This window comes from Mercenaria mercenaria, chromosome 10, assembly GCF_021730395.1.
Source record: "Mercenaria mercenaria strain notata chromosome 10, MADL_Memer_1, whole genome shotgun sequence".
Lineage (NCBI taxonomy): Eukaryota > Metazoa > Mollusca > Bivalvia > Venerida > Veneridae > Mercenaria > Mercenaria mercenaria.
Genome location: NC_069370.1, coordinates 49398983 through 49425780, shown reverse-complemented (window position 1 = coordinate 49425780; position 26798 = coordinate 49398983). Strand labels below are relative to the sequence as shown.

Here is a 26798-nt window from a genome sequence, read left to right as displayed (position 1 = left end):
CAGCTTCCCAAATAGCTGCATCAGTGGGCATTTCATCGGATAGTGTTCTTGATATTCTAACAAAGCACTTGAAATTATCCAAGGTGTGGGTGACCCTCCCCCCCCCCCCCACCACCAGCTTTTGACTAAAGAGCAAAAAGCCTCCCAAAGAGCAAAACATCCTTTAAAATCTAAATGAAAGGAGATCTAATGAAATCTACCCTTACCTTTTATTTGTTTATGAACTTTTAACAGGTGATGAGACGTGGGTATATTATTTTGAAATTCAAAGGCGGATAAACAACAAACAATGGCATAGGAAATGACAAGAGCGGGCAATATTTATAAGACGAGCAGTTGCCACACCTTCTATATTCATATTCATCAACATGTGTTTTTTTTTTTGCTTGAAGATAATGTTGACAGGGCGTCGTTGCAGTTGTAGGTGCCCTCAATCTATCAGTGTTAACATAGTTTACCAAAGGAAGAACAGGTCATGGAAAGCCTAGATAGAGAAAAGTGTTTCTGTTAGAGTTGAATATTTTGTGGGACTTTTGTACGCAGTATTCTTTAATACACGTTTTTAATTTTTATATGGACAGTCTATAATTAACATTCAATGCCTCAGGCAAAGGTTCCATTGCTTAGAATTATGTTTCTCTGTTTGTTATTCGCCTTATTGTTACAACATTTAACAGGGTTTTATGCAAATAAGATTTTGTTGCAGAGCTTTATTGCTTGATTTCGCAATATAGATTTCACAGTGCTGCCTCATTAAAGAATTATACAGTATGGTCATGCTGTAGAGCAGATTGCATCACATGACGTTTTACCCGCAGTCTGGTAACTTGCATTCATTTTAAGCGAAAATTTTGCCAACAAAGTCCAGGATTTTTTTATAATTTATTAGTTTATTTGTGCAGAAGATTAGGCTACTAGAATGAGGAAAATAATAACGTTTTTATCAATCATACTTTATAAGATAGTTTGTGTTTTGACTTACATATACATTAAAGCAAATGACGTGGAACTTTCTTACTTGGTTACATCGTATGGTCAATGTCAAACAGGAAACGGTCACTTTAGCCTATTTCAAGGTTTTTCGATCACCGACTGTGTTGTGCAATGTGGACTACGCCCTCGCTGTATGGCTTTAAACTTTAGGAGTCAAGGAAATATATGCGAGCTTTTTTCATCCGACAGCGGGAGCACGATTAAAGGCGGAAGATGTCTACTTGTGAAACGATCAGACATCCGTAATATAAAGGTAATAATTATTAATCAGAATGAAACTTTTAAGAATAAGCATGTATTTATTTCTTCTTTAATGTCAATGTTTTAATATGTGATGTTTCTTATGAAATAATATTTTACCAAATGTATAAACTAATACGCATTGTAATTGTTATAATTTGGTCCGAAAGTTTCGTCTTATTAAAATGTTTAGAATGATTGACAAATAGTAAATAAACCGGTGTTTTTTTACAATAGAGGCGGAATTGCCTATCCATATTATAAACATATTTTTGTGATAAGACGAGTGAAAATGAATATTTCCTGAAAAATACATTTCTTCTGCAAATTTTGTAGTTTGAACTAATATAATAAATCCGTTCTGGTTACATTATTAGATATAAATGTTTTACATTTTTTGCCACATGCAGATTTTTTTTTCATTTCGGGGATTAACATAAAACATTCTTAAAATGTAATTCACTCACTATAGACATACTATGTGAATGCCCCTTGGTGATTACAAATGTATTTTCTATGTGCTGTTTTTACCTGAAATGTATTTACCTATTTGCACACACATTGGCCTGGTTGTCATATAAAATGAAGAAGTAGTTTTAACCTTTACCCTGCTACATTTCTATAAAGAACTTGGACAGTGCCATTAACTGTTAAAAGGGTGTTCACAAAAAAGATACTGAGTAAGTGGCGAATAGTGCAGATCTTGATAAGACTGCCCGGATGTGAAGGCTGATCTTGATCTTCACTGGTCGCAAAGGCAAAATCAATCGTGTGCAGCATGATAAGGATTAAAGAAAACCAAAGTCAACATATATACCTAGATAAATATTCAAGATAAATAGTAAATTGACCTTACGCCAGTGTTGATTGACAGGTTCCAACTGACCAATCAGATAACAGAACTGATAAGCCTTGTTGTTAGCCGCCATTTTGTCCGTCAAACTTAGTGCCGGACTCGCCAGTCAAAGAATATAAATACCACCGAAAAATCGTCCAAAATGGTAAAAAGGTGACGTTACGACACCTTTACATCAGACACAGGGAAGAGAGTGTAATACTAGAGCGCTTCCCTTTTCCAAATCCACTCTCAGACCTCGAATATTGTCAACGATGTATCAGGCTCTGTGGACGTCCTCAAGAATAGTTGATCTTAAAAATCTTATAAGAGTGTTTAAAAGCAAAGCAATTCGACTTAGCACTCATTGTGTTATAACGTTTTAATTATTTCATTTAAATCAGTGTAAAATTCTATGAAAATTAACTTTCTTATTTAACAAAAGTGCCTAGTATTCTTTATTCAATAGTAAAAATATTCCATCAATTACCAGAGTAACTAGTATGTTTGATGTTCTATATTATTTGAATGGTAACGTGTAAATATTATGCCTTAATGTACCGGAAACATGATTTATACATTTTTTAAGGTTTACATCAATCTCCCACTGGTGTATGTTAAGTCATACCTGGGTGATAATACAACAAATAATAAACATGATAAAAAACTATGATTAATATAAGATTATTTTTAATGAGTCTAATCAACAATTTTCCAAGCGCTCAAAGTTTTGACTTAGCACTCGGTGTGTGCTTTCGTTCTAAATTTCATTTTAATAGACAGGGTAAACTTCGTCTAAAATTCCAGAAAAAATAGCATATTTTGTATAAAGAAGATATGTTCTTAAACAAAAAATTATACATTCATTCTGTATACTTTATAAAGAAATTTGGTAGGCTCAAACATTGTTTTAAGCTGCGATGCGCCGGTATATGTCTTGAAATATGAGTATGGACTATATCATCGCCTTGGACTATATCTTATTTATTTATCATTGACACGTTTTAATTCTAATAAGAGAACTTTCTTTACTTATACTTAAAACACATCATGTCTAAGTATTAGACATTAAATGCTATGTATCTGAATAATGTTGAACAATGATATGAGCATCTTAAATGAATTCCGGTATTTCGAAATCCGACGTTTCTTAAATGACACAAGTGACAATTTTTACATGTAAATTACCTTATTTAATTTATCTAATTATTTTGAAATAGGATTCAGAATCCACAGTCTGATTTCAACCTTAATTAATAAAAATCAATGTTCTAGTCTGCTTAATATAGTCATACCCTACATGATTTCCGGGAGATCGAAATTTGACGTTTCTATAATGAAAAAGAAACGGACAATTAAACAAAATCCACCAAATCAGCTATAATGGTTTCAGAGATTTCCGTCTTTTTTACGTGTTTTCCGCTCGGCCCCCTGACTTGTTTAGTTTTCCCCATACTCGGGTGCAGTTCCCGGCTTTTAACAACAACGTACCGTTGTTTTTTGTAGAATTTATGTTTCGCTACAGAACATCCACTTATTAACGTGTTTTGTGTTTTGTCTTTCACTTTAGAAATACGTGTGAATTGAGGTAGCGTACGCCGAAATCAACTAGAATGTCCGGCAAAATATTTCTGCCGTCGCCATTTGATTCCTTTGTTTGTCGGGCTTAGCATGAATTGTTCCCCCTGAAAACTGGTAGGCGTGGCTACAGGCTATCTGGCGTAAGGTCAATTGTTTTCAACTAAACGTTTACACCAAAAGGTATTTTACTTCTATTTTAGCAGGTAACCTCGTGCTTCCTGCTTTTTGTACTAAAACATCTTCATTACTTTAGACTCCATGCAAAAGGTGCTTTGGCGGACAGATATGCGATGCTGATTCGAAGCTCTGCATTCACAAAGGTAATAAACGAATCATTAAACTTTAATGCCTTATAATCAGTCTTGGAACAGAATACAATTTGAATAATAACTAGACTGTTCTAACAAACAATATTGATACAGAATTATAAAATGAATACGTTTTATATTACACAGGTGCTTTGTTCTCTTCCGAGTATGCAGTTTTCATTGAATTTCTATTGAAATTCTATATTATCGTTGTTATTTTCAATATTTTTCTGAACACGTAGTCTTTCCTGTCTCTTCTTCTTTATCAAGCATTTGAACTGGTGAAGACAATTATAATACGATATCAATAATGTTTTTACTAATAATCTACACACTTTTCAATGGGACCATTAAGATATGTAACATAGGGGGAGATTTAAAAAATTGTCGAACGTTAACGGAAATTTTCATTTTCTATAACACTTTCTCTCTTTTAGTAGCCACTTGGTGGCTACTTAGAAACAAAAAGATTTTAAAGTATGTCGTCGCTTTTAATTTAACGAGAATTTCTCACCGCGTTGCTTTTCTCATATCAATGGAAATTTATTGTTCTACTTGATGACGTACTTTTCCTCAACGCAAATTCTTTTTTGAAATGAAATGCCACGATATTTACAGGGTGCCTTCAAAAAATGAAAAGATCTTTAAAAGCATTTGTGTTTTCTGCACTTTATCACCTAGAAAATATCGTCTCAGATGACAATGATTTAAAAACTTTTATTTGTTTTAGAATACATGGAATCTTGGCGTTCTATCCAATTTATGTATACATATTTACAGGTCCTTCGGAACTTATTTCTGAGGAAAACATCAATGCGTTTTTCAAATACCGTGGGGTTTTGTTTTTGTTTTGTTTTTTGAGGGGGCGGGGGGGGGGGGGCGGGGGGCTTTATACAAATGTTAAGGATTTATTATCTGCTGTAAAATTTATTGAATGCATTTTTGTTTTATATTTATATTGTACATTTTTATATTACCTTTTTATTTTAGAATGTAAACATTCTCCAAAGCTCAAGAATGGAAAAGTCCTAGGAAACCGCAAGGAGGTTGGAATGACACTTAGATATACATGCGACTACGGATTTAAAAGAAACAATAACGTTCATGGTGCAAAATGTCTTCAGAGTGGAAAATGGAATCAGACTGCAGGTTGCGCAAGAGGTACATCTTTAGTATCAGTGTTATCGTCGAGAAGTTTTCTTTCACGCTGAGGGTGACGAATAAATTCACAAGTACAAAAACTAAAATATATGCACGTATTTTTCATGTTATAGTACAAGAGCTGCCCTCCCAAAATTGATTTTCCGTTCAATATGTGGGTAATAGAACACCGCTTAAGCCGGTAGTAGGAAGCATATGGTGTTTTGCACAATTTATTTCCTCTCGTGAACAGATTCAAACCGAGTATTTGCTGTCCTTTTGCCTGGTTGCTTTTTATGATACCTAAAGATTGTCTTACATGCTCTTTTATTTATTGTTTACTGAATATTTGAAAATTAAAAGCTTATTTACTTACAGGCTGCAGAACTGACTGGGTCCTCTTCAATGGATCATGCTACTTATTCTCAGTTGAAATGCTGAGCTGGTATGAGGCAAAGGTATTACTTTACACGTCACTTTACGGCCACTAGCCCAATGCAGGATAAGTTCAAAGCTAAACTAACGGGCTTGTAAGTTCGTTATGGAACGTAAAACTGAGTAAAAATCTAATTATCACTGCAGATGATAAAACTACAATTGAACTTAATGTGAGCCTTTCGAAATATCATTTCCATTTACAGATGTTTATTTTCCGTGCTTTTTTATATCTAAAGTAGCTGACAAAATTAGGCAAAAAGATTAGTGACAAAATATTTAAGATTGCTCAAATTTTCTCGAACACTCGCATTCTAACCTAATATAGTCTGGTATTTAACATCTTGCAAAAATACCACTGCTTCTAACAAATGCACTGTCTGACTGTCTGACTTCATAAGACAATATAACTTTTCCCAGTGGGAGAAAGATTGATACCAGCTAACTTGTAAATGCATCATGAATAATACTATATACGTCAAGACATGAGAAGATCAAGTGTAGTATTCACTAAAAGAAATGTCACTTTGTAGACTGCGGTTAAAATACTATTGTTTTCTAATTCATAAAATTGCCTAGCGATTGGTCATTTGACTGAAACACAATAAATTTTTTTGAAGACAATTTTGTAAGTTATACATGTTACATCGATGCAGAGTAACTGGTTTCTTTTCCAATGCATACTTTATCAATAAATGTTGTGTTTTATTCATTATAATGTTAATCAAGATTATACAGATACCATTAGTGGTCATTTTATTATCATTTTTCCTTTTTAGGATTACTGCAAATCCAAAAGATCGACTCTCGTCAGTGTTAAGGATGACGCAGTACACCAGTTTATCACAGAACAGCTTGAAGGTATGCTTGTTAATACTAACAAATTTGGGTAGCTTTGAACCTTATATGAAACAAACGTAAACTAAACTTCTTTATAATTCAAAGGGTTTTGCTACCGTGATTTTAAGCTAAGATACCTTAAGCTATTTAGTTAATAAATTTGTAGTCTATACCATTGGTTCGGTAGGTTAAGAAATCATTGTTTCTTTCAGAAATAAATGCAGCATCTGCCTTTTGGATAGGAGGGCGTTATAATGCCACAACACGAAGTTACAAATGGCTGGACGGGTCTTCTGTAGGTACCAGTAACTTGGGGCTGGTTACGACAGACACTATGGATGGGTGTATGATGTACAGTTTAGGCGGCTGGAAATGGACGGCGTCTGATAACTTCCGCTGCACTGATATATCATTGCGTTTTATATGTGAAGCTTGATCTGAATTATTAAGTTTGCAAAGCTCTCTAGACGTGAATATTATCACGCATAAAATGTTGCTTGGCAATGCACAAATTGATACTTATTTATCACTATAATGGTTAAAACCGATTATAACTATATTCCCCTAAAAGACAACTTTATTAAAATCTCACTTTAGTTACATGACCCCTGGATTAGGTCCCTGGTTAACGGTCGCCTCTGCTCACCGAATAAAATCTGTTTGAACCGAACAGCAAATTAAATATGTTAAAATCGCTATGCCACATTAAGAGAGCTATTAAGATAGCTGATGAATTCTTTATAAACACGCAGAATAATAGCAAACTCGCTTTTCACTTAGGCTGTTCATGAGATGTGATGAAATATATGCAATACCTCTAACCCTCGTAGCACCGGCTACTGTCGAACTCCATTTAAGTAAAATTGAATCGACTCCATGATCCCAAAGGACCAGAGAATGTAACAAAACTGAGTCACGATATAGTGGGTATACTACATCTAAAGACAGCTGCTTTTGTAGTTGATAAAACCTGTTAAAAGGTCATTTTGAAGCGAGCAACATAATAGTGAATTACTTTAAATGAGTTTATTCATGATATGTGATGACATATGCGAGACCTCTCACTCAAGATTCCCTTAGCACCGGCTTAGTGAACTGTTTGATCCCAAAGGACCAGGAGATATAACATCAGTATGGGGAAACTTTTACTGCCGCCATGCGGTATGGCATTTTTAGACACTGTTGATATAGTAAATAAAATCTGCAAGAAGATACGCATAGATGCAACCAAGACCCATTTTGACCAAGTCTGTTATGAAATGTGCAACTCCTCTCAAGCCTCGCCCCCGCCTCCCTAGCTCCGACTTAAGTGGCATTCTATTACAGTAAAACTAAAAATTAACGCTATGATCCGAAAGGACCAGAAGATATATTTACACTAAGTCTAAGTGTTGAGAGATATTTGACAGTCGACACATGGCAATTAAAGAATGCAGTTAAGATAGTTAATGAAATCTATAACAAGATTCTTTAGAAGCACAAAAATGCAACCAATCAAAATAGTTTAGTTCTAATACAAACGTAGGCTTTCCCTTTACAAATTAACTGGATTTCGTGTAAACAGCTGTTGCACAATTATATATTTTGAACATTCACTCACTATTTTTTTTTTACATGTTAACACATTTATTACCACAAGTATCAAACTATCTATAAAGGAGGCCTTCAGAATTATTTGTTTGAAAATCTGACTCAAACTAAACCATTTCCTGAAATAACAGTGAATTCTTGCAGTAGGACTCTGATCCGGTCATTTCGGAACAAATAATACAGAACGATTTTCTTCGAGAAAAAAAAAAGCTAAAAAAATGCATGTCTGGTCTTTATAGGACACTTTTTAGATTTCAGTATAAGAAGTCAGTAATAGTGTGTCTAGACTAATACCGTACTGAATATGGCGTTAAATATAATTGAGTGGTCGATAAAGGCTGAATTTTCATTGCTCGTTCTTAATAAAAGGGACGCACAGGTAAAATTGTGGACGACCTAACCCTATTTTTCATTTTTCTGATATGCTTGGATAAAATAGATATATCATTTCTGAACAATATTCATGCTTTACGTATGTCGGGGTTAGAATAACACCTTAATATTGCTGTAAAATGTCTCATTTCGCAGTTCTTTTTTTACACATTTTCCTATACAAGTCCTAAGCATAACGCAGATTAATTTGATAAATTAATAGCTGCTATTTAGAATTTTGGAAGTGAGGTGTTTGAAGATTTGTCCATTGCTATAACATTGCTGTAAGAAATTACTTGGAGTAAGAGACAACACAGAATGATTATTCGTGCGATGAATATACTACCACTTTAGATTCCCTACAGCGTATGGTAATAGTGATGATTACAGCCAGTCTACCTACTCGTCTACCTGTCGGTTTCTTTATTACACTGACTCGTGACATTCCGAAATATAACATCGCTGCAAAGTATAGTTGTAAATACATGTACACTACTGACTACACTAGAGCTAATGCGGCTTAATATATTATTATTTAATTAAGTTATTAAGTATATATCTATTTCGTGAATTTTAACACAAACATTTGATAATTTTAGGTGTTTTATTTATTTATAAATAACTCCACTATGTTTCAGCAAATAACTTTCTATTTACACTTCAGTAAGTTCTTTGATTTTTATGCTCCCGAAGATGGGCATATTAAAATTGCACTGTCCGTCAGTCTGTCCATTCGACAGACCGTAAATTTGTAAATTCTTGTCCGGGCTGTAATCTGCTACCCATGAAAGGATTTTGAGATAACTTGACATAAATATTTACCATAATGAGACGACGTTTCTTGCGCAAGACCCATACCCCTAGGTCCATGGTCAAGGTTACACTTAGAAGTCAAACGTTAATAGGGTCTCTTTCGTATCCGGTACGTTACTCTGCCATTCATCAAGGGATTTTGAAATTACTTGATACAAATGTTTATCATAATAAGAAAACGTGTCATGCGCAAGACCTAGAGCCCTAGCTCCAAGGTCAATGTCACACTTAGAGGTCAAATGATGATATGGTCTGTTTTTGTGCCCGGTCAATAACTCTGCCATCCATGACGGGATTTTGAAATATCTTGGCATAAATGTTTACCATAATCAAACAATGTGTCATGCGCAAGACCCAGATCCCTAGCTCCAAGGTCAAGGTCATACTTAGTAGGGTCTTTTTCGTGTCCGGTCCATAACTCTGTCATCCATAAAGGGATTTTGAAACAACTTGGCATAAATATTTACCATACTGAGACAATGTGTCATGCGCAAAAATCAAGACCCCTAGCTCCAAGGTCAAGGTCACACTTAGAAGTCTAACTCTGTCGTTCATCAAGGGTTTTTGAAATAACTTGGCATAAATATTCCCCAAACGAGAAAACTTGTCATGCACAGCAGTCAGACACCTAGCTCTAAGGTCAATGTCACATTTAGAGGATAAAGATTACCATGGTCTGTTTCTTGTCCGTTCCATAACTCTTCCATCGATGAATAAATTTTTAAATTACTCTTATACTGAGGTGACGTGTCAGGCGCAAGACCAAGACCCCTAGCTTCAAGGTCAAGGTCACACTTAGAAGTCAAAGGTTGACATTGTTTGTTTCTTGTCAGGTCAATAACCCTGCCATTCATCAAGAGGTGTTAAAATTACTTGTCACAAATGTTGTCAGGTCAATAACCCTGCCATTCATCAAGAGGTTTTAAAATTACTTGTCACAAATGTTCCCTATAGTGAGTTGATGTGTCATGCTCAAAACTCAGAGCCCTAGCTCCAAGGTCAAGAACATTTGGAGGGGCCTCCGTGGCCGAGTGGTTAAGGTCGCTGACTTCAAATCACATGCCCCTCATCGATGTGGGTTCGAGCCTCACTCGGGGCTTTGAATTCTTCATGTGAGGAAGCCATCCAGCTGGCTTACGGAAGGTCGGTGGTTCTACCCAGGTGCCCGCTCGTGATGAAATAATGCACGGGGCACCTGGGGTCTTCCTCCACCATTAAAGCTGGAAAGTCGCCATATGACCTATCGTGTGTCGGTGCGACGTTAAATCCAACCAAAAAAAAAAAAAGAACATTTGGAAAACTTTTTTTTATCTGATCACAAAATGATTCATACCTAAACTAGTCTGGCATATTTTGCTTAGACAACTGTAGCATTCTTAGGCACACTTCGGGGGCGTTTGTCACTAATAGTGACAGTTCTTCTTTAAAGTTCAACTTTATTTTCTATAAAATGCCAAGGTCAGTAACTTAATACTTCAAGTAATTTCCTGAATACCGATGGTTTAAAACAAATAATATGGCCTATATATTAACAGTTAACGATAATGTTACACACTGATAGCCACACGAGAACTACATGTAGATACAGACTTGTTAGAGTACGCCTATCAGCGACCACCACTGCGGGAAATATAAATTGTTAGTATTGGACTGGGAATTCATGGCGCGAGGTAGTGTAAATTTTTAAAATGTGCGTTTTTATAAAATCATAACACATTGGATTAAATAATGCAAGCATGTTTAAGTGACTAAGACTCCTCAGTAAACAAAATGTTCAAAAACGACGCTGCACCAAATAAAGGTAAATTGGCGTTTTTAGTGTAAACTTTGTTATATATGGTTTGTAATACTGGTATTTATGTCTCTGGTCAACTGTTATATGATAAATTTACACAGAGTGACTTAGTAGCTCCAATAGATCATCTCTGCAATACTAAGAGTTTAGATTTCAACCTTCGAATATTAAATGTTGTTGGTCACTAGTTAGTTTAAGAGTTTCTTCTCACACTGCAAATAGAAACAAGCCATTTCTACACCAGTGAATGAAAGATTATGCCATGTTTGTTACGTTTTAGAAGAAAAGTATTATTTCATAATGGAATATACAATGAACTGAGACACATATATACAATTAGATTATTGGAGAAGGCCAATTATGAATAAATATACAGATTTATTAAATAATGAAGATCAAATGACTGTTAGAAATCTTAAAACTTTAGTGTGCTTTCAATAAACGAATGTATGATTGTAGTGTCAAATTTAATAATATACCCTGTGATAAATCTAGTGTTACAACATTTCGGTACTTTAGATAAATTTCGGTATAACCACGGTTGTTATGATTGTGAATATAATTATGTAGAGAAGTTTATTCTGATAGATATACTCCAATTAGCTACCATTTTTTGTAACACTGATATATTGAAAAACTGGATTGTATTGTAAATGTATGTAACCTAATGTTTATTTCAAACTTTTAAAAAGCTTCTCCATTGTAGTATGTTGTAAAAGTTACCTTTTTATGTCACATGTATTCATAATTTGAAGTCAGTACACTTGTATTGTTATTTTCTGTTCGCCATAAAGTTTTGTAATGTACGCCTCATGGACTTTTTAGCCTAATGGATTTATATGAAATAAACTTGACACTTCATTTATATGTTTTTGCGACTTCACATATAGTTAAAGGGATAAGGTATGTAATTCGGTCGTGGTGTAGTCAAAAGAAGTTTAAAGTAAATAGAGTAATATTTTTCAATTTTCGAACTTGTCGAAAGAACGATTTGAATTAGTGGCCATCAACCTAAATAATACCTACTACATGAAGTTTGAACTTCTTTTTCAATAATGTTTCAGTCATATAAACGACAGTGTCTACTTGCAGCAGTCAGCTCGCACAATGCCCAACTTTATAGTACTGCCTCACTGGAATATCACGGCGTAGTCACGTGACATGATAACTCATCCGTTCACATTATACTGACACCGGGCCGACCAGTCGTAGTACAATCCTCTTAATGCTGAGTGCCAAGTGAGGAAGCTACTTGTACCATCTTTACGTCTATGGTATGACGCAGACAGGGATCTGACCCACGACCTCCCGCTCTTGAAGCGGGCGCTCTACCACTAGGCTACCGAGGCAGTCTCCTTTAATAAATATATAAAAATAAGAAAAATAAATCATCAATCTATTTCTTGAAAAAAAAAATACCTGTCAGTGAGTATCAGGTCAGTCACAGCGCGGCTTACACTGCGGTAAGCTTGTGTTGAATCAGTTTTCTATTGGCTTAGCGCGTATACAAAATACATTGACATATGAAGAAAACGTGTTTTATGCAATAGAAAAAATGGAAATACCACACAGGTATACAAATACACAGTTCGCCCAGCAAGACATAGACGAAAATACCGCAGACTATGTTTGGTTGTTCAAACGGTTGTGAAAATTTAGGCAACCGTCCATGCTCTCTTGTCCCGGGTTGAGCAGAACATATTACAAGTTCCGAAATACAATTTCGCGACATCCACTGATGTGTTCATACACAGGTTGCCATTAACCCTAAAATGATTTCATTTCCGTACGCCGAATGCTGGATTCAGTCTACGTTTACCGGATAAATGACGTTATGCCATCACATACGGTTTATCACACGTGCAGAACTACCACAAGTTTTAAATATTTATAGCGTAACCTTATATTTTATCGTAAAATGCTGAATCGAGAAATATTCTATAAGGAAGGAAGCAACCATAAACCTTTTTATATCTTTAAATAATATCACATAAAAATATATCAGTGGTTCTAACATGTAAATGTAGTTCGCTTGTTGCCATTATGAGTGCGAGAATCATCTGGCATGAGGGTGCCAAATTGATTTTCCCAGCGAGGGTAAAATCACCGGAGACGCCAGCCCGCTGTACAATAGATAGCGGTCAAAAAGGTATCACATATAGAACAACCCCCGTAAAAGTACACTTTATAAATTAAAACTTAAAAATTATACTGACAACAATGTTAGTTTTTTTCAGTATTTCATTATGATTCTTACAAAACAATTGACCTGCACCATGAGAAAACCAACATAGTGCATTTGCGACCTGCAGGGATCCAGACCAGCCTGCGCATCCGCGCAATCTGGTCAGGATCCATGCTGATCGCTAATGGTTTTTCTAATTGCAATAGGATTTGAAAGTGAACAGCATGGATCCTGACCAGACTGCGCGGATGCACAGGCTGATCTGGACCCATACTGGTCGCAAATGCACTATGTTGGTTTTCTCATGGTGCGGCTCAATTTGCTTTACTGATTTTCTGGGCATAATTGTTCTTCATGATGACCGTAAGCATAAATAATTGTTAATTATTCAACAAACATATTAGAGCGTGAGGCATTTAATTAATATATAATAGATGATTTTTTGATCAATTTGATTAATTGATTAATTTTAAAGTGACTGAAACAGTTTGTATTTGGTCTCTCAGGAACGTTATTTTGCCAAAATCAATTATCATAAAGTATTTATCAAATATAATAAATAAGTGCAACCAATTGTCATGCTTTCCGCCTTATCTATAAAATCTCTATCGTAAAGGTATGGTTTGTTTCATGTAAACCCACTTCTACTTACAATCTGAATTTGTTTAAATGTTTAAAGTAAGGATACAAAATATCTTACCCTTTTCCTCTTTTAAAGACCCGTCAAAACCTAGTGACCTACTATTTCCTCCCATATGAACTTTGTAATAAAAAAATAATTGTTGCAACACAATTCGTAATATAATGATGACTTTGTGTATGTTTATGTATTGTTGAGCAGCTTTTTGCCACACATTAAAAGTGCATACGCATTAAAATGAAAACACCCGAACAACAGGGGGCAACAAAATTTAATGGCGTTGTGTATTCGTCTTTTTTAGAATCAGTTCATAGAAGGTACAATGAATTGATTAAAAGATAATACATGTACACGTTATGAATTTAGAATAAAGATGAAAAGAGAAATACGGTTTTGGATGAATAATAAAGCTGCACACAACCTCGAGCTTATCAGTTTGTTTCCAAAAGAAATGAGTTCTGGTACCATATGCTTAAATATGAATGTAACAAGGCAGTCTGAAAGACAGCTAAATCCCCCGCCACTGCTTTGGATAGTGAAAGGGTAAACCTTGATTTTAGCTGTGACCTTGACCTTGAACTGACATGACTGACTCATGAATTCTGCACAACGTCTTGATGAGGTGGTTTCATGAAAATCTTTCAAGGGGTTTCGGAGATACAGAGCTGAAACCTTTGACCTTCAGTTGTGACCTTGACCTTGAGTTGACATGGCTGACTCATGAGTTCTTGATGAGGTGATCATTTGACCCAAGTTTGATGAAAATCCTTCAAGGGGTTTAGGAGATACAGAGTGGACACAAAATGGAAGGCTCAAACCTTCGACCCTTAGTTGTGACCTTGACCTTGAGCTGGCATGGTTGACTCATAATTTCTACATTTTGTCTTGATGAGGTAATCATTTTACCCAAGTTTTATAAAATTCCTTCAAGGGGTTTAGGAGATATAGAGCGGACACAAAATGGAAGGCTCAAACCTTTGACCTTCAGTTGTGACCTTGACCTTGAGCCGACATGGCTGACTCATAAGTTCTGCACATCGCCTTGATGAGGTGATCGTTTGACCCAAGTTTGATGAAAATCCTTCAAGGAGTTTAGGAGATATAGAGCGGACACAAAATGGAAGGCTCAAACCTTTGACCCTAAGTTGTGACGTTGACCTAGAACCGGCATGACTGACTCATGGGTTCTGCACATCGTCTTGATGAGGTGATCATTTGACCCAAGTTTGATAAAATTCCTTCAAGGGGTATAGGAGATATAGAGCGGACACAAAATGGAAGGCTCAAACCTTTGACCTTGAGTTGTGACCTTGACCTTGAGCCGACAAGGCTGACCCATGGGTTCTGCACATCGTCTTGGTGAGGTTGTCATTTGACCCAAGTTCCATGAAAATCCTTCAAGGAGTTTAGAAGATATAGAGCGGACACAAAATGGAAGGCTCAAAACCTTTGACCTTGAGTTGTGACATTGACCTTGAGCCGGCATGGCTGACTCATCGGTTCTGCACATTGTCTTGATGAGGTGATCATTTGACCCAAGTTTTATAAAATTCCTTCAAGGGGTTTATGAGATATAGAGCGGACACAAAATGGCAGGCTCAAACCTTTGACCTTGAGTTGTGACCTTGACCTTGAACCGACAAGGCTGACTCATGGGTTTTGCACATCGTCTTGATGAGGTGATCATTTGACCTAAGTTTCATGAAAATCCTTCAAGGGGTTAAGGAGATATGGACCGGACACGATTTTGTTACGGACGGAAGGACGGGCGGACGCAGACAATTCCTATAAACCCTCCGCCACGGCGGGGGATTAACAATACATAGTACATTGGCTTTGCATTGAATTATAAAATCTATAAAAAGATCTTTTGCGAGCAGAGAAACAAAAAAGGCAAAAATAACAGCAGGCTCGGTTTACTGAAACTGTTCATTAGAAGTAATGAAATAACGCCCCTTAGCTCCGAATCTATTTGATAAACATTGAATGGGCTCTATATTCCAAATGGACTAGAAAATATAACAACACTAAGCGAGTCCAAGTTTGGAGAGACTGTTTACAGCCTCCTAAGAGATGTTGTTTACTGCTGTTGTGATAGTTAATATAATCCTTACAAAGATCTTTTGGCAGCATAGAATGGAACTATATATATAAGCTAAAAGGTAATAGTAAATTCGGCTTAATTGAATGTGTTAATGATAGGTTATGAAATGTGAAACAACCGTCATGCTGCTTCAGCGAAACTCTAAAATATTGGGTTTGAGTAAGGGACGTTATGATTCATCCTAATGGTCAGAAGTTTGAATAGCTGCATGTAAGGAACGTAGCTGGAACCATTCAGTATTCGCATGTAGGAGATATATTATAGGAAATATACAAAGGTGTTTGAATGAATATGTACTTGTATATTAATCGTACTCAAAAGCGGATACACTGTCAAGCGAAAACCTTTGTTCTTCATCAGTGCACATGGAATAATGACGAAAATGCTCAAAAATAACAATTATATCAATAGAAATAGTGGTTTTTGTTAGATAAATTGTAAAAGCTATTTCTACCAAAGTCAGTAATGCGTTTCTGTAGAAAAGATTTCAAATTTAAGAAATATAGGAAATTACAAATCGCTAAAACAAATGTGCGTTATGCTCTAATTCGATTCTCTCAATCGAGCATAAATCATTTATTATCTCCAAACATACACCTTAACCTAAGTTCATAACCTTAAAACAGAAATACGAAATCACCGAAATGCATTTTTTTGCCAGTAGATACTGGCAGACTGGCAGAAGATATTTATACTTTTTTACTTATTATATTCAATTTTGTAATATGCATAGATAATAAGAAAAGAAAAAGAGATTTTAGTAAGTTTAAGATAGTTTTGGAAAAGCCAAAGTCAGATGTGCTGCGAGCGGGCTACCTCAACCTAACTCCTACGTGGGAAGGGGAGGTGGGGATTTCCGAGGCTCTAGATCAGCGGCTGTTTCAATCGTCTACCTGACAGTTACCCAAATTTTGATTCTAAATCTCGTATTTTGTTAAGTAAGTTTTCAAGTTAACAAAAATTGAACACTTTAAATTTTAAACAGAATCACATACTGCTGAAAATAAAGTAATCATTACAATGAATTTCATTGTCCAAAATGTCTGTTATGTTTGTAACGTCCGTGTAATATACTGTGCGAGGAATCTGAAATAAACAAAACGATATATCAAAAATCGGTTTAATACTAAAGCTTAACACATAGGTAAAAGATTTAGAAATGCCACCACAATTATGAAATTCAGTTCACAAATAAAATTGCCAAATAGGAAAAACTTGTAAAGATTCAAAAGTAATCGAAAATATTCTAATATTTTCGGAAATTTCACTGGCTTGAACGTAAAGCCTCGAATAACGACTATGTTACTTTTACACACTACCTCGTTCATAATAAGCGCCAAATCTACTACTCCGTGTTTCATTAGTAATCACCATATAAGGAACGACACGGTGTATGCAGATTTATCATAGATGTGTTTAAAAACCATAATAAAATTTTGTATTTTTATTTGTACATTATGTTTACTTATCAGTTTTCTAATGGAGAAAAGCGGTTTTTACAAAATTTTACTTATCAGTTACAGTACCAAAACATAATCTTTTGCATAAACACAACAAACCAAATTACAGATATCAATATGAAGTAAACATTGGGCAATGGTTGCTATTCTGATAACGTCATATCTCCACACTGTCTAAGCTTTGGAAATGGGACATTATGACCATAAGTATAAAACTTCAGTTTGATATATATAGTTTTGCGGAACACTAATTTTCTCTTTAAGGCATCTATTTTGCTTTTCTGGACATACTCTGCGTATGGTGGTAGTGTGCACATCTGCGTGCTGTGAGTTTCGTTTTGGGTAGGTTGCGTTTTTGGAACATGGCTTTCCGTTTGAAATTTTTCCTTATTATTTGACCAAAACCGCAACCTGCACATGGGCGCTAAAGAACTTCATTATCAAATTTCAAGCACAAACAAATTAGTAACAAAAGTAAACATTAACAGCGGAATCTATGGAAGCAATGAGCACAGCACTGAGCACAGCAAAATAGGTCAACCACAAATAAAGACTGTAGTGGAAAAGATTCAGCAGAACCAACAAGAACATTTTTTTTATGAAGGATCTAAACATTATAATTGGGTAACAAAGGGGAAAGAGAAGGGTAAATGAAATGGGAGGGGATAAATGTGGGATGTGAAGCTAAGTTACGCCGGCAGCATACATGACAATGTGCACAACATATAAAACGACAAAGACAAAAAAGCAAGTTAACAGTGAGGGCACCGCTTTGGATTGGTTAGTAACATATGTAAAGGAAACTGGAAGAGGGGTTTAAACGCATCTGCGGCAGTCTGACCTCGCATATTTTACACTAATTCCCAGCTGAGATAAGTTCTAATGGCAGCGAAATACCAGGCTGTATAAAAACCTCTGAGAAATGATATTTGCTCTGGTTTAGCGCCGTTTTTCAACAGTTTTTCCGTTTTGTAACGGCGGACAGTTAACTAACATAATCAATATTCCTAGATTCTGTTTAACTATTCATATGTTCTGTCCAAGTAACGGGCAATACCTCCAGATGAAGGCTTAGACACAAAATTTCTTATCAGGTCGTCAAAAAGAACATACTCTCGTCCGGAGTTCGAACTTATAACTAACCCATGATCCATAGATCTGCGCTTTACCTACTGTGCTAAGCGGGACATATTTCCGTTTATTTGACATATGTCTATGAAATTTTTAAACATTAATACATGAGTTTTATTTAAATTATTTGAAACGTTATTATGCCGACGAAGCTTGAAGGCTTCTGAAGGATTGAATGTCAGTCGTGTTGAAATACTACCCCGTATTAAAATGAATCTTTGATACCCCATCACTTGTTGTTTCATCAATAAAGCATATCGATATGAATACTGATAACGTTTGGTGTTTTATTTTGAATCGCCTTGGTATAATTATTAAGGAATTAAAATTAACCGTACTCATATTATTTCTGATATTTTTGACTTATTTTTTTTCAAAAGTAATTGGCCAAAGTTGTTGAAATCTGTGTAATTTGACATGATGACATGCTTTTATTATCTTACTGGCTAGCTTGTTTCATGTTGATTTTTTTTTAATGTTCAAAGGCAGTTCCTGCTCCAAACCTTTAAAACGCTTCCAAGGAACTCTATTATATACGACATATTCTCCATAAAAGGATTTGCGTATTACTAAACTAACTGCGAAATAAAGACTTTTGGTATTCAATGTCTGAAACAATCATATCCTAGAATAGAAAAATGCATACAAGCCCTAATAATATCTTATAATGAGTCTATGCTGCTAGTTTCTCCAACATCTATAAACCTTGTGCATATTTCTGTAAATGATTGCTCAATGCCGAAGAGATAAACAGATAAGGAAAACGGGTCTGTTAGCACACATACGGCACGGGGAATTACTGAAAACTCACTGAATTATTTAGTATGTTTGATTTTTTTTAAACCCAAACAAGTGGCTGATCATTTGCACTCTACTCACTTTAAAGTTAGTTCGAAATCAAACCAGTTTATCTAGAAGATTTATATCGGATTTTGATTGAGAGATCAACGACATTAAGTCAGTTGTCGAATATTTAAATTGCTCTTGTTGCTTTACCAACACAATCCTTCTATTTTACTGTATATAATTGGGTTTTCATTGAGGACTGTTTTCATACAGTTTACAGTTGCTATTTTTAATTTTGCTATTAGCAGCAAAAAGTACCATTTCGATGCCTACATCTGTTTTTTTTACATATTCGCAATTATGATTTTCCTTTTTCATTTCAGAAAAGAACAAATCACATATATAGGTGTTTAAACTGAATAAATTAAGGACATTAGTCCATATTTCATGGTGAATTCGGTCACACTATATCACTTACTGTATGATGTCACATTATAACTTAGTATAACGCTGTCCATTTCAATTTTGATAAACATGAGAACATTAGCCGTTTGATAAAATAGTGATAATAACATACATAAACTGGCTTTCATTTTTGTTTATTTTTGTGTTTCGCACTGCAAAAAGCTTTTGAATAACTGCTCTTTACTTTTCGTTTCGATCAATGGGAAAATATTACTGTTACACTGTGTCACATTTTGGGATGGGTTGCGCCCCTTACATTTCCACGAAATCTAATGGATTCTGTCAGATTTTGTTTACATCAGATGGTCTTTGTTATAAATAATAACAGATCCGTTTGTTTACCTGTAAAATACTTTGAATGGATTGTGTTATTTTGAAGCAGATGCGGTTTTAATATTGACATTCCCAAACTAGGATTTATGAGTTTCTTGCTTACCTGACTTTTCTATTAGAAAAGGTGTCTTGTGCCTCAGCTTTTACCACTATGTAACTAAATATATCCTTTTCCATACTGACCAGGCAGACAAATTCTGACCCAAATTTCTTTTACAAAAAAATGCTATATGTCATCAAGAAAGAAAATGCGTGCTTTTCTCATTGCCTTCACTTCACAGTTATTTTTATATGTCTTCCTGAGGCAATGCCAGAAAATTCACCTGCATCAAAACTACGTTAATGATTTAAATTTACTGCAAAAAGCATTTAGGAGACAAATTCTAACCCACATCTCTTAAAAAAACCTATTTGTCATCAAGAAAGAAAATGCGTGCTGCTTTTCTAATAGCCTACACTTCACAGTTATTTTTATATGTCTTTCTGAGGCAATGCCAGAAAATTTACCTGCATCAAAACTAAGACAATGATTTAAATTTATTGCAAAAAGCTTTTGAATAACGACTCTTTACTTTTCGTTTCAATCAATAAGAAAATATTACTGTTACACTGTGTTACATTTTGGGATGGGTTGCGCCCCTTACATTTTCACAAATCTATGGATTGTTTGGAACACTTTAAACGATGTAGGTTTTGTCAGATATTGTTTACATCAGATGGGCGTTATTATAAATGATAATAGATCCGTTTGTTTACCTGTAAAATACATTAAATGGATTGGGTTAACAGCAGACAAATTCTGACCCACATTTCTTAAAAAAAACTGTTTGTCCTCAAGAAAGAAAATGCATGCATTTCTCATGGGCTACACTTCAAAGTTATTCTTATATGTCTTCCTGAGGCAATGCCAGAACATTTACCTGCATCAAAACTAAGACGATGATTTAATTTTACGACTTAAAAGGATCGTTACTGCAAAAATCAAAGTTCTGGCCATTTTGCTGAAGGTAATTTCTCTTAAAAGTTAGTAGGGATAAATTTGATACAAAATATATGTCCGACAAGACAATGAGAAATAGTAAGAAAAAAACAATAAAGCTGGTATCACATACATGGTCTTTAACGCCATAATAGTATGTAGATTATTGTTATATTCATCATTTTATTTCATGGTTTTAAATGTGTTTCAGAAGCTTCACTCATTTTGCAGCATTTCTCGGACAATTCGTAGGTATTTCGCTAAAAATAGGTCAACACAGTGTCGCTGTCATCAAATGTTAATTTCATTTAAACAAATCATAAGGTCCCGACATTGTTGTAAACAATATGCTACATTAGTTTCATCTGAAAAAAGGATTTTCAGTTTTAGCATTGCATTAAGATCTATGTCCATACAATAAGTTATAACAATTTTCACCTGCTTTGAGCGCATTCATCAGTGGAAAATTGTTGGTAGTAAAATACTTTATGTGTTTGTTTACATTATAACAATGTCATCTTAAATAACTTCTTTCGGGTTAATATTTGTTATTATCTTGGTAAGTTCATAATAAAGAACATATTTATGATATTCTCTTTTATTCCGACTTTAATGAGTTTTAGTCTTGGTTTTTAAATTTAAAAAAAAAATAATGGTTCAATATAGACTGTTTCCAAGTGTTGAAGTAGACTAAACTTTCACCTTTTGCATCAGATAGTTTAGATGGTCATTTTTAGACATGAACTACTTCTTTTTTACAAGGAGGTGATGAGAAACATATACATATCATTTTACTGGGAAAAAAATGTAAAGTCGAGTTTTAAATTTGTATGGTTCATCTGTACAGAAGTACAGAGCAAACAATATTTTCCACACAGCACTTAACTAGATAGTTGCTTTATACTTTCAAACAGTTAGCGTTTCTCGTTTGCTTTTTTGTCGTCCGTTTGTCATTCCGGAGCAAAATTTCAGTAAAGGAAAGCCGTTTTTTGTTGACACTGGGTAAGAGTGTTTGAATTTTGAAAATTTTCTAAAATGGATTTAGTTTGGCCAGAGTTATTTCTCCTTATTTTGGGTATGCTGTCATTTTTTCGGATCTTTTTTTTCATTATGTATAAACTTGAGTTTAATTTATCGCCAATATGTTGCATTTTCTTGAAGACAATTTTCATGTTGAAATTTCATTCATCAGATGTCATCCGTGAGTCATTTTCTGATGTGAGAGCTTGTATTCACTCTTGGCTGCGTCTCGGCAAATCTTTTGAAATTTTACATAGTGTGTTCAGTGTTGTTGCCATTTTTTACTTTAGATTATCTCTTTTTTTTATGTTCTTGACATCGTTTATATAGTTTTCTTGATATTATTTTACCTGAAAATGTATATCTTTGAATTAACTCACGGAGGACTTCTCGTAAATATAATACTAAAAAGTCATTGCCCATTGTAATTTAGAAACTGCAACTTTGTGCCATAATTTTGTGGCGATTTGTCTATTTAGTCTAGCTGTAGTTTAAACTTAGTTTATTTCAAACAATCATTGCAATATTTACAATTCATTTTACTCAGTACAAAAGATACATGCATAAAAAAAGATCAGAGCCTAAAGCAACATCTTATAGAGGTCTTCTCCTACAATAACATACTGTTTTAGGTACGGTATGACAGTGTTTATGAACTTGTCTGAAATATTATTTTTTAAGAAATTGAGGTAAATTGAACGCTTAGAGAACAACAAATTAGAAAAATGTTATTTAAAAAAAGTAGATACTGCAGTGAAACAAGTACACATATGGTTAATGACTGTGTAAGTTGAAAATAAGATAAGAAGAGAAAGGAGGGGAAGAAAGAGAAGGAATGAAATGGAAATATTCATTCGGATATTAAATTAGTGGTAGCAAGCATGTAATATTAAATGAACAAGTGCTCATGAAAATCTTCTACTATCCTTGATTTAGTTTTGAATTGCTTGAAATGTTTGAATTTTAATATCATAGTTGAGATTCCGGTCTCTATTCTGTTTGGTACAAAGCGTTCAGGGCAATTGATGAAAGTAGGCTCAAGAAGACAGACTCTAATATTACCTTAATGGTGGCATTCAAAGAAGAACTGATGATTATTTCCGTAAGACAACATCGCCAAAGAGGTGATGGATTAATCTTGTTTTTTCTAAACAAATGTTGGTTTGGGGGGGGGGGGGGGGGCTCATTCGGTATGGAGACAGGCGTGATGGACTTGATATTTCCTGTCGCCTACGTAAAAATAATATTTAGGACAGCTCGTCATTTAAGATTTAGCTGCATTTTGAAGAAGGCAAGGACATTGAGTTTTGTAGCTCTCTGGAAAATTCGTTCTAATCTCATAGAGCCGATGGCAGAAAAGCGTTTTAGAAAAGAGATGTTTTGTGTGTAACGACTGGATCTGATCGGCATTGCGTAGGTTATACCGAGAAGTTTCTCCAGCAGATGGTGGGACTAAGGACAAAGGGTAATCAGGAGTGAAGCCGTTCTTCATTTTCTCCAGGGATTCCAAAGTAATTTCTGTTCACAGTTCACTGAGAGACACAATTTTAGTTGTCCCAGACACGACACGATATTGTGGGAAGATTCATGATGAAATTTGTCGAGTTCGAGTTTCTCATACTGTGCACAGTTGATATAAACCACATCATCGTATTCAGCGAAAGGTCTAACGAATGGTACGTATATCACTTCTAATGATATACTATCAAACTGAAACTTAAGTTTACGCATGATATATTTATATTCTTTTCCAGGCCCGCTCTTTAATGAGTTAATATGAGAATGTCAGTCATAGGAAAAGAAGACGCCAGGGTTTCTGTGTACCGCTACTGGGGAAATTGGCTGTTTATGCATAACAAGTCGTGGGTGTAAAGGCTTGTCTATTCATTTGATATTGAGTATTTGTATACTTCTTCTGCAAAATTCATGTTACGTGTCAGTTATTCACCTGGAATGAGTAGAAAAGGACGTGTGGATCAGTGAGGGAAGACAAATATGTGAATTTATAGTACGACGTCAAATAGCCGTATGACATCTGATTCAAACAAGTTCTTAAAAGTGTTTTGCTAGAAGAATGCCACACCAATGTGGCAATGTTTATGTTTGCTTGTTTTGTTTTTGTTTTAGCTGATGGTTTTTTTTTCGGTGAAGGGTGGTCGCGGGAGGCAGCGGTGTCGAAACGCTGTGGCTTGAACATGGTTGAAACGTAACCATCAAAGAAATTTGCAAATTTCTTTGGAAGCGGGCCCTTCGGGTTCGGAGTGGAAACTTTTAAGGTTTTCCGTGACGCCAAATATTTAAATCCACGCTCGGTTAAGGCTAATACTTTTTGACTAATCAAGATGTTATACACAATTTTAACAGAGGGTAAACTTAACACTGTAGTTAGATATTTATTCAAGGAACATTGGTGTGAAATTTCTTCGAAATCTCATATATTTTTTTATCGTTTAGTCACTATACTGTGATATCTTAATTTCAGTTGGGTATTTTTCATTCGTTATACCAATATCATAAGACACAAATCAAGACAGTATCAAGCCGAGTTAATGATATCATGTAATAAGTCTGATTTAATACTAAAAATTCATTACAATATCTCTAACTCATCTGTGATATATTTACACGCAATTTCATAGTTTAAAATAAATGATACCATAGAATGATTCTGTGACATCGTAAACCGTCATATCCATAAATGAATCTGAGTTCCTCCGTTCTTTTGATTTCTCATTTCGTCCATATTTTCTCTTTACCGTCGATTTATTTGTTTAACCATCACTAACAATCTACATTATAAATGATCTTGCGAAGCTTAATACGCGAGATATTTACAGTATTTTACATTTTGACAAATCAATTTCTTCTTTGGAAGGTCTGCCAGTCTCATGAGGGTATGGCCGTATCTTTGATGGATCTGTGGCAATTTAGTTCTCTTATCAAATAGGTCTGTTTCATCTTAACGAAATCCGCTAACATGTAGAGATATTTCACATTATCCACTTGCAGCTTGAGTATATGTGTAAATTATATTAACGCACTGCAAAACTAAATGGTATCTTTACTATAACTACAAATAAACATTAGACTAGTAATAAAGAGAATGTAATAAACTAAAACAGCATGTTAATTGTATTTTCATAAAGATACCGTTATTTAGTTTCAAATATAATCATGGTTTTATACAGAGACTAAAGCTGAAACAACTCTTCAGGGCATTTTGGTTTCGTCTGTCACATCAGCTTGTTTCATTTAAAAGCATGCGGTTTGTTTTTCTTCGGCGGAGTAGAACACGCAAAAAAGGTCTCTTAAAAGTTAAAAACTAGTGAAAGTTTCTAGTTGTCCTATGCAAAGATCGAACATAGCTGTATATTCCAAAAGTGCGTATGTTGTGACAGAAACGTCTACACTTTTGACGTGATACATCATCGAACCATATAAACCTTTTTTTACCTAATGCCATGGACATTTTGCACTAACAAAAATTACATACATTTATTGCGGCGAATATTCACGCTTTATACAGCGTTTTTCGTTTAGTAATTAAAGTAGGTGAACGAAAGCTTATATGTGTTCTTCTTAATAGAACGAGTTTTAAAACCTGTTAATAGCTTGTCGTTCTATAAAACACACCATTAACTGCAAATGTCAATGTAACACAAATTGCCAGACTGCAATTTGAACTAGGTTCACCGTTTTTTATTTAATAACTGCAATTTCTATAGAGACTGAGGCTGTTATAGATTGGTAGCCATTGGTGTTTAATTATCTGCAAAGGACTACAACATGTTATTAAATATTTGATATTTTGTGAAATTATGGAAACGAATATGAGATCTTTGAGATATGGGTTTTGGTGCACATAAGAGCTAAATTGATAGGCTTTGTGTTTAATCAATCAAGATTTTAAAAGCAATAAATTGAGTTCTGTACTTATTTTCCACGTAAAAAAGGAGAAATAATGTGTATCAAAAGTTACGGATTTCTTACTTGACATCTCATTTCAGAGTATCTAATACAGGAGTAAATGAAATTGCACACCCTAAAATAAACCAGAATTTAGAAGAAATTTCCTAATTATTTCAATAGAATACATGTAACTTTTGTAACTGTAACATTTGAACGTGAAGTTATTGGTGATAAGGAAAATCAAAATAAAACGAAAATAACAATGTATTAAATATGAAATGATATCATAGTATGATATGCTCGTTAAATTCAAAATCAACAAATAAAGAGCTTACCTGAAGGAAGAAAATTTTAGCGATTTATATTACTTTTTACTCGAGAAACACAGATGCATAAATAATTTTAGACTTCAGAAATTCTTAATTCCAGCTAAAGATTAATTTTATTTTTGGATTTAACGTCGCACCGACACATGATAGGTCATATGGCGACTTTCCAGCTTTAATGGTGGAGAAAGACCCCAGGTGCCCCTCCGTGCATTATTTCATCACGAGCGGGCACCTGGGTAGAACCACCGACCTTCTGTAAGCCAGCTGGATGGCTTCCTCACATGAAGAATTCAACGCCCCGAGTGAGGCTCGAACCCACATCGATGAGGCGCAAGTGATTTGAAGTCAGCGACCTTAACCACTCTGCCACGGAGGCCCCTTAGCTAAAGATTAAATCTCATAGTACATCAGTCACACAAATCTATTTTTCTGGTTAGGTAATAAGGACTACTATGGCTAGAACTACATTTTCTCCAAGTAATTTTGAACAAAGAAGTATAAAATTTATCTTACAG

At 34.8% G+C, this 26798-nt stretch overlaps 1 protein-coding gene across 1 annotated transcript; it reads left to right on the top strand.

The window, feature by feature from the left end:
- The first annotated feature begins 832 nt into the window (after positions 1 to 832).
- LOC123560316 (uncharacterized) lies at positions 833 to 7584 on the top strand. The gene is made up of 6 exons (XM_045352528.2): positions 833 to 1246; positions 3903 to 3969; positions 4948 to 5118; positions 5476 to 5555; positions 6312 to 6393; positions 6585 to 7584. The coding sequence occupies exons 1-6, from the start codon at positions 920 to 922 to the stop codon at positions 6806 to 6808; spliced, it is 951 nt and encodes a 316-aa protein (XP_045208463.2). The 5' UTR covers positions 833 to 919; the 3' UTR covers positions 6809 to 7584.
- The last annotated feature ends 19214 nt before the right edge of the window (positions 7585 to 26798 follow it).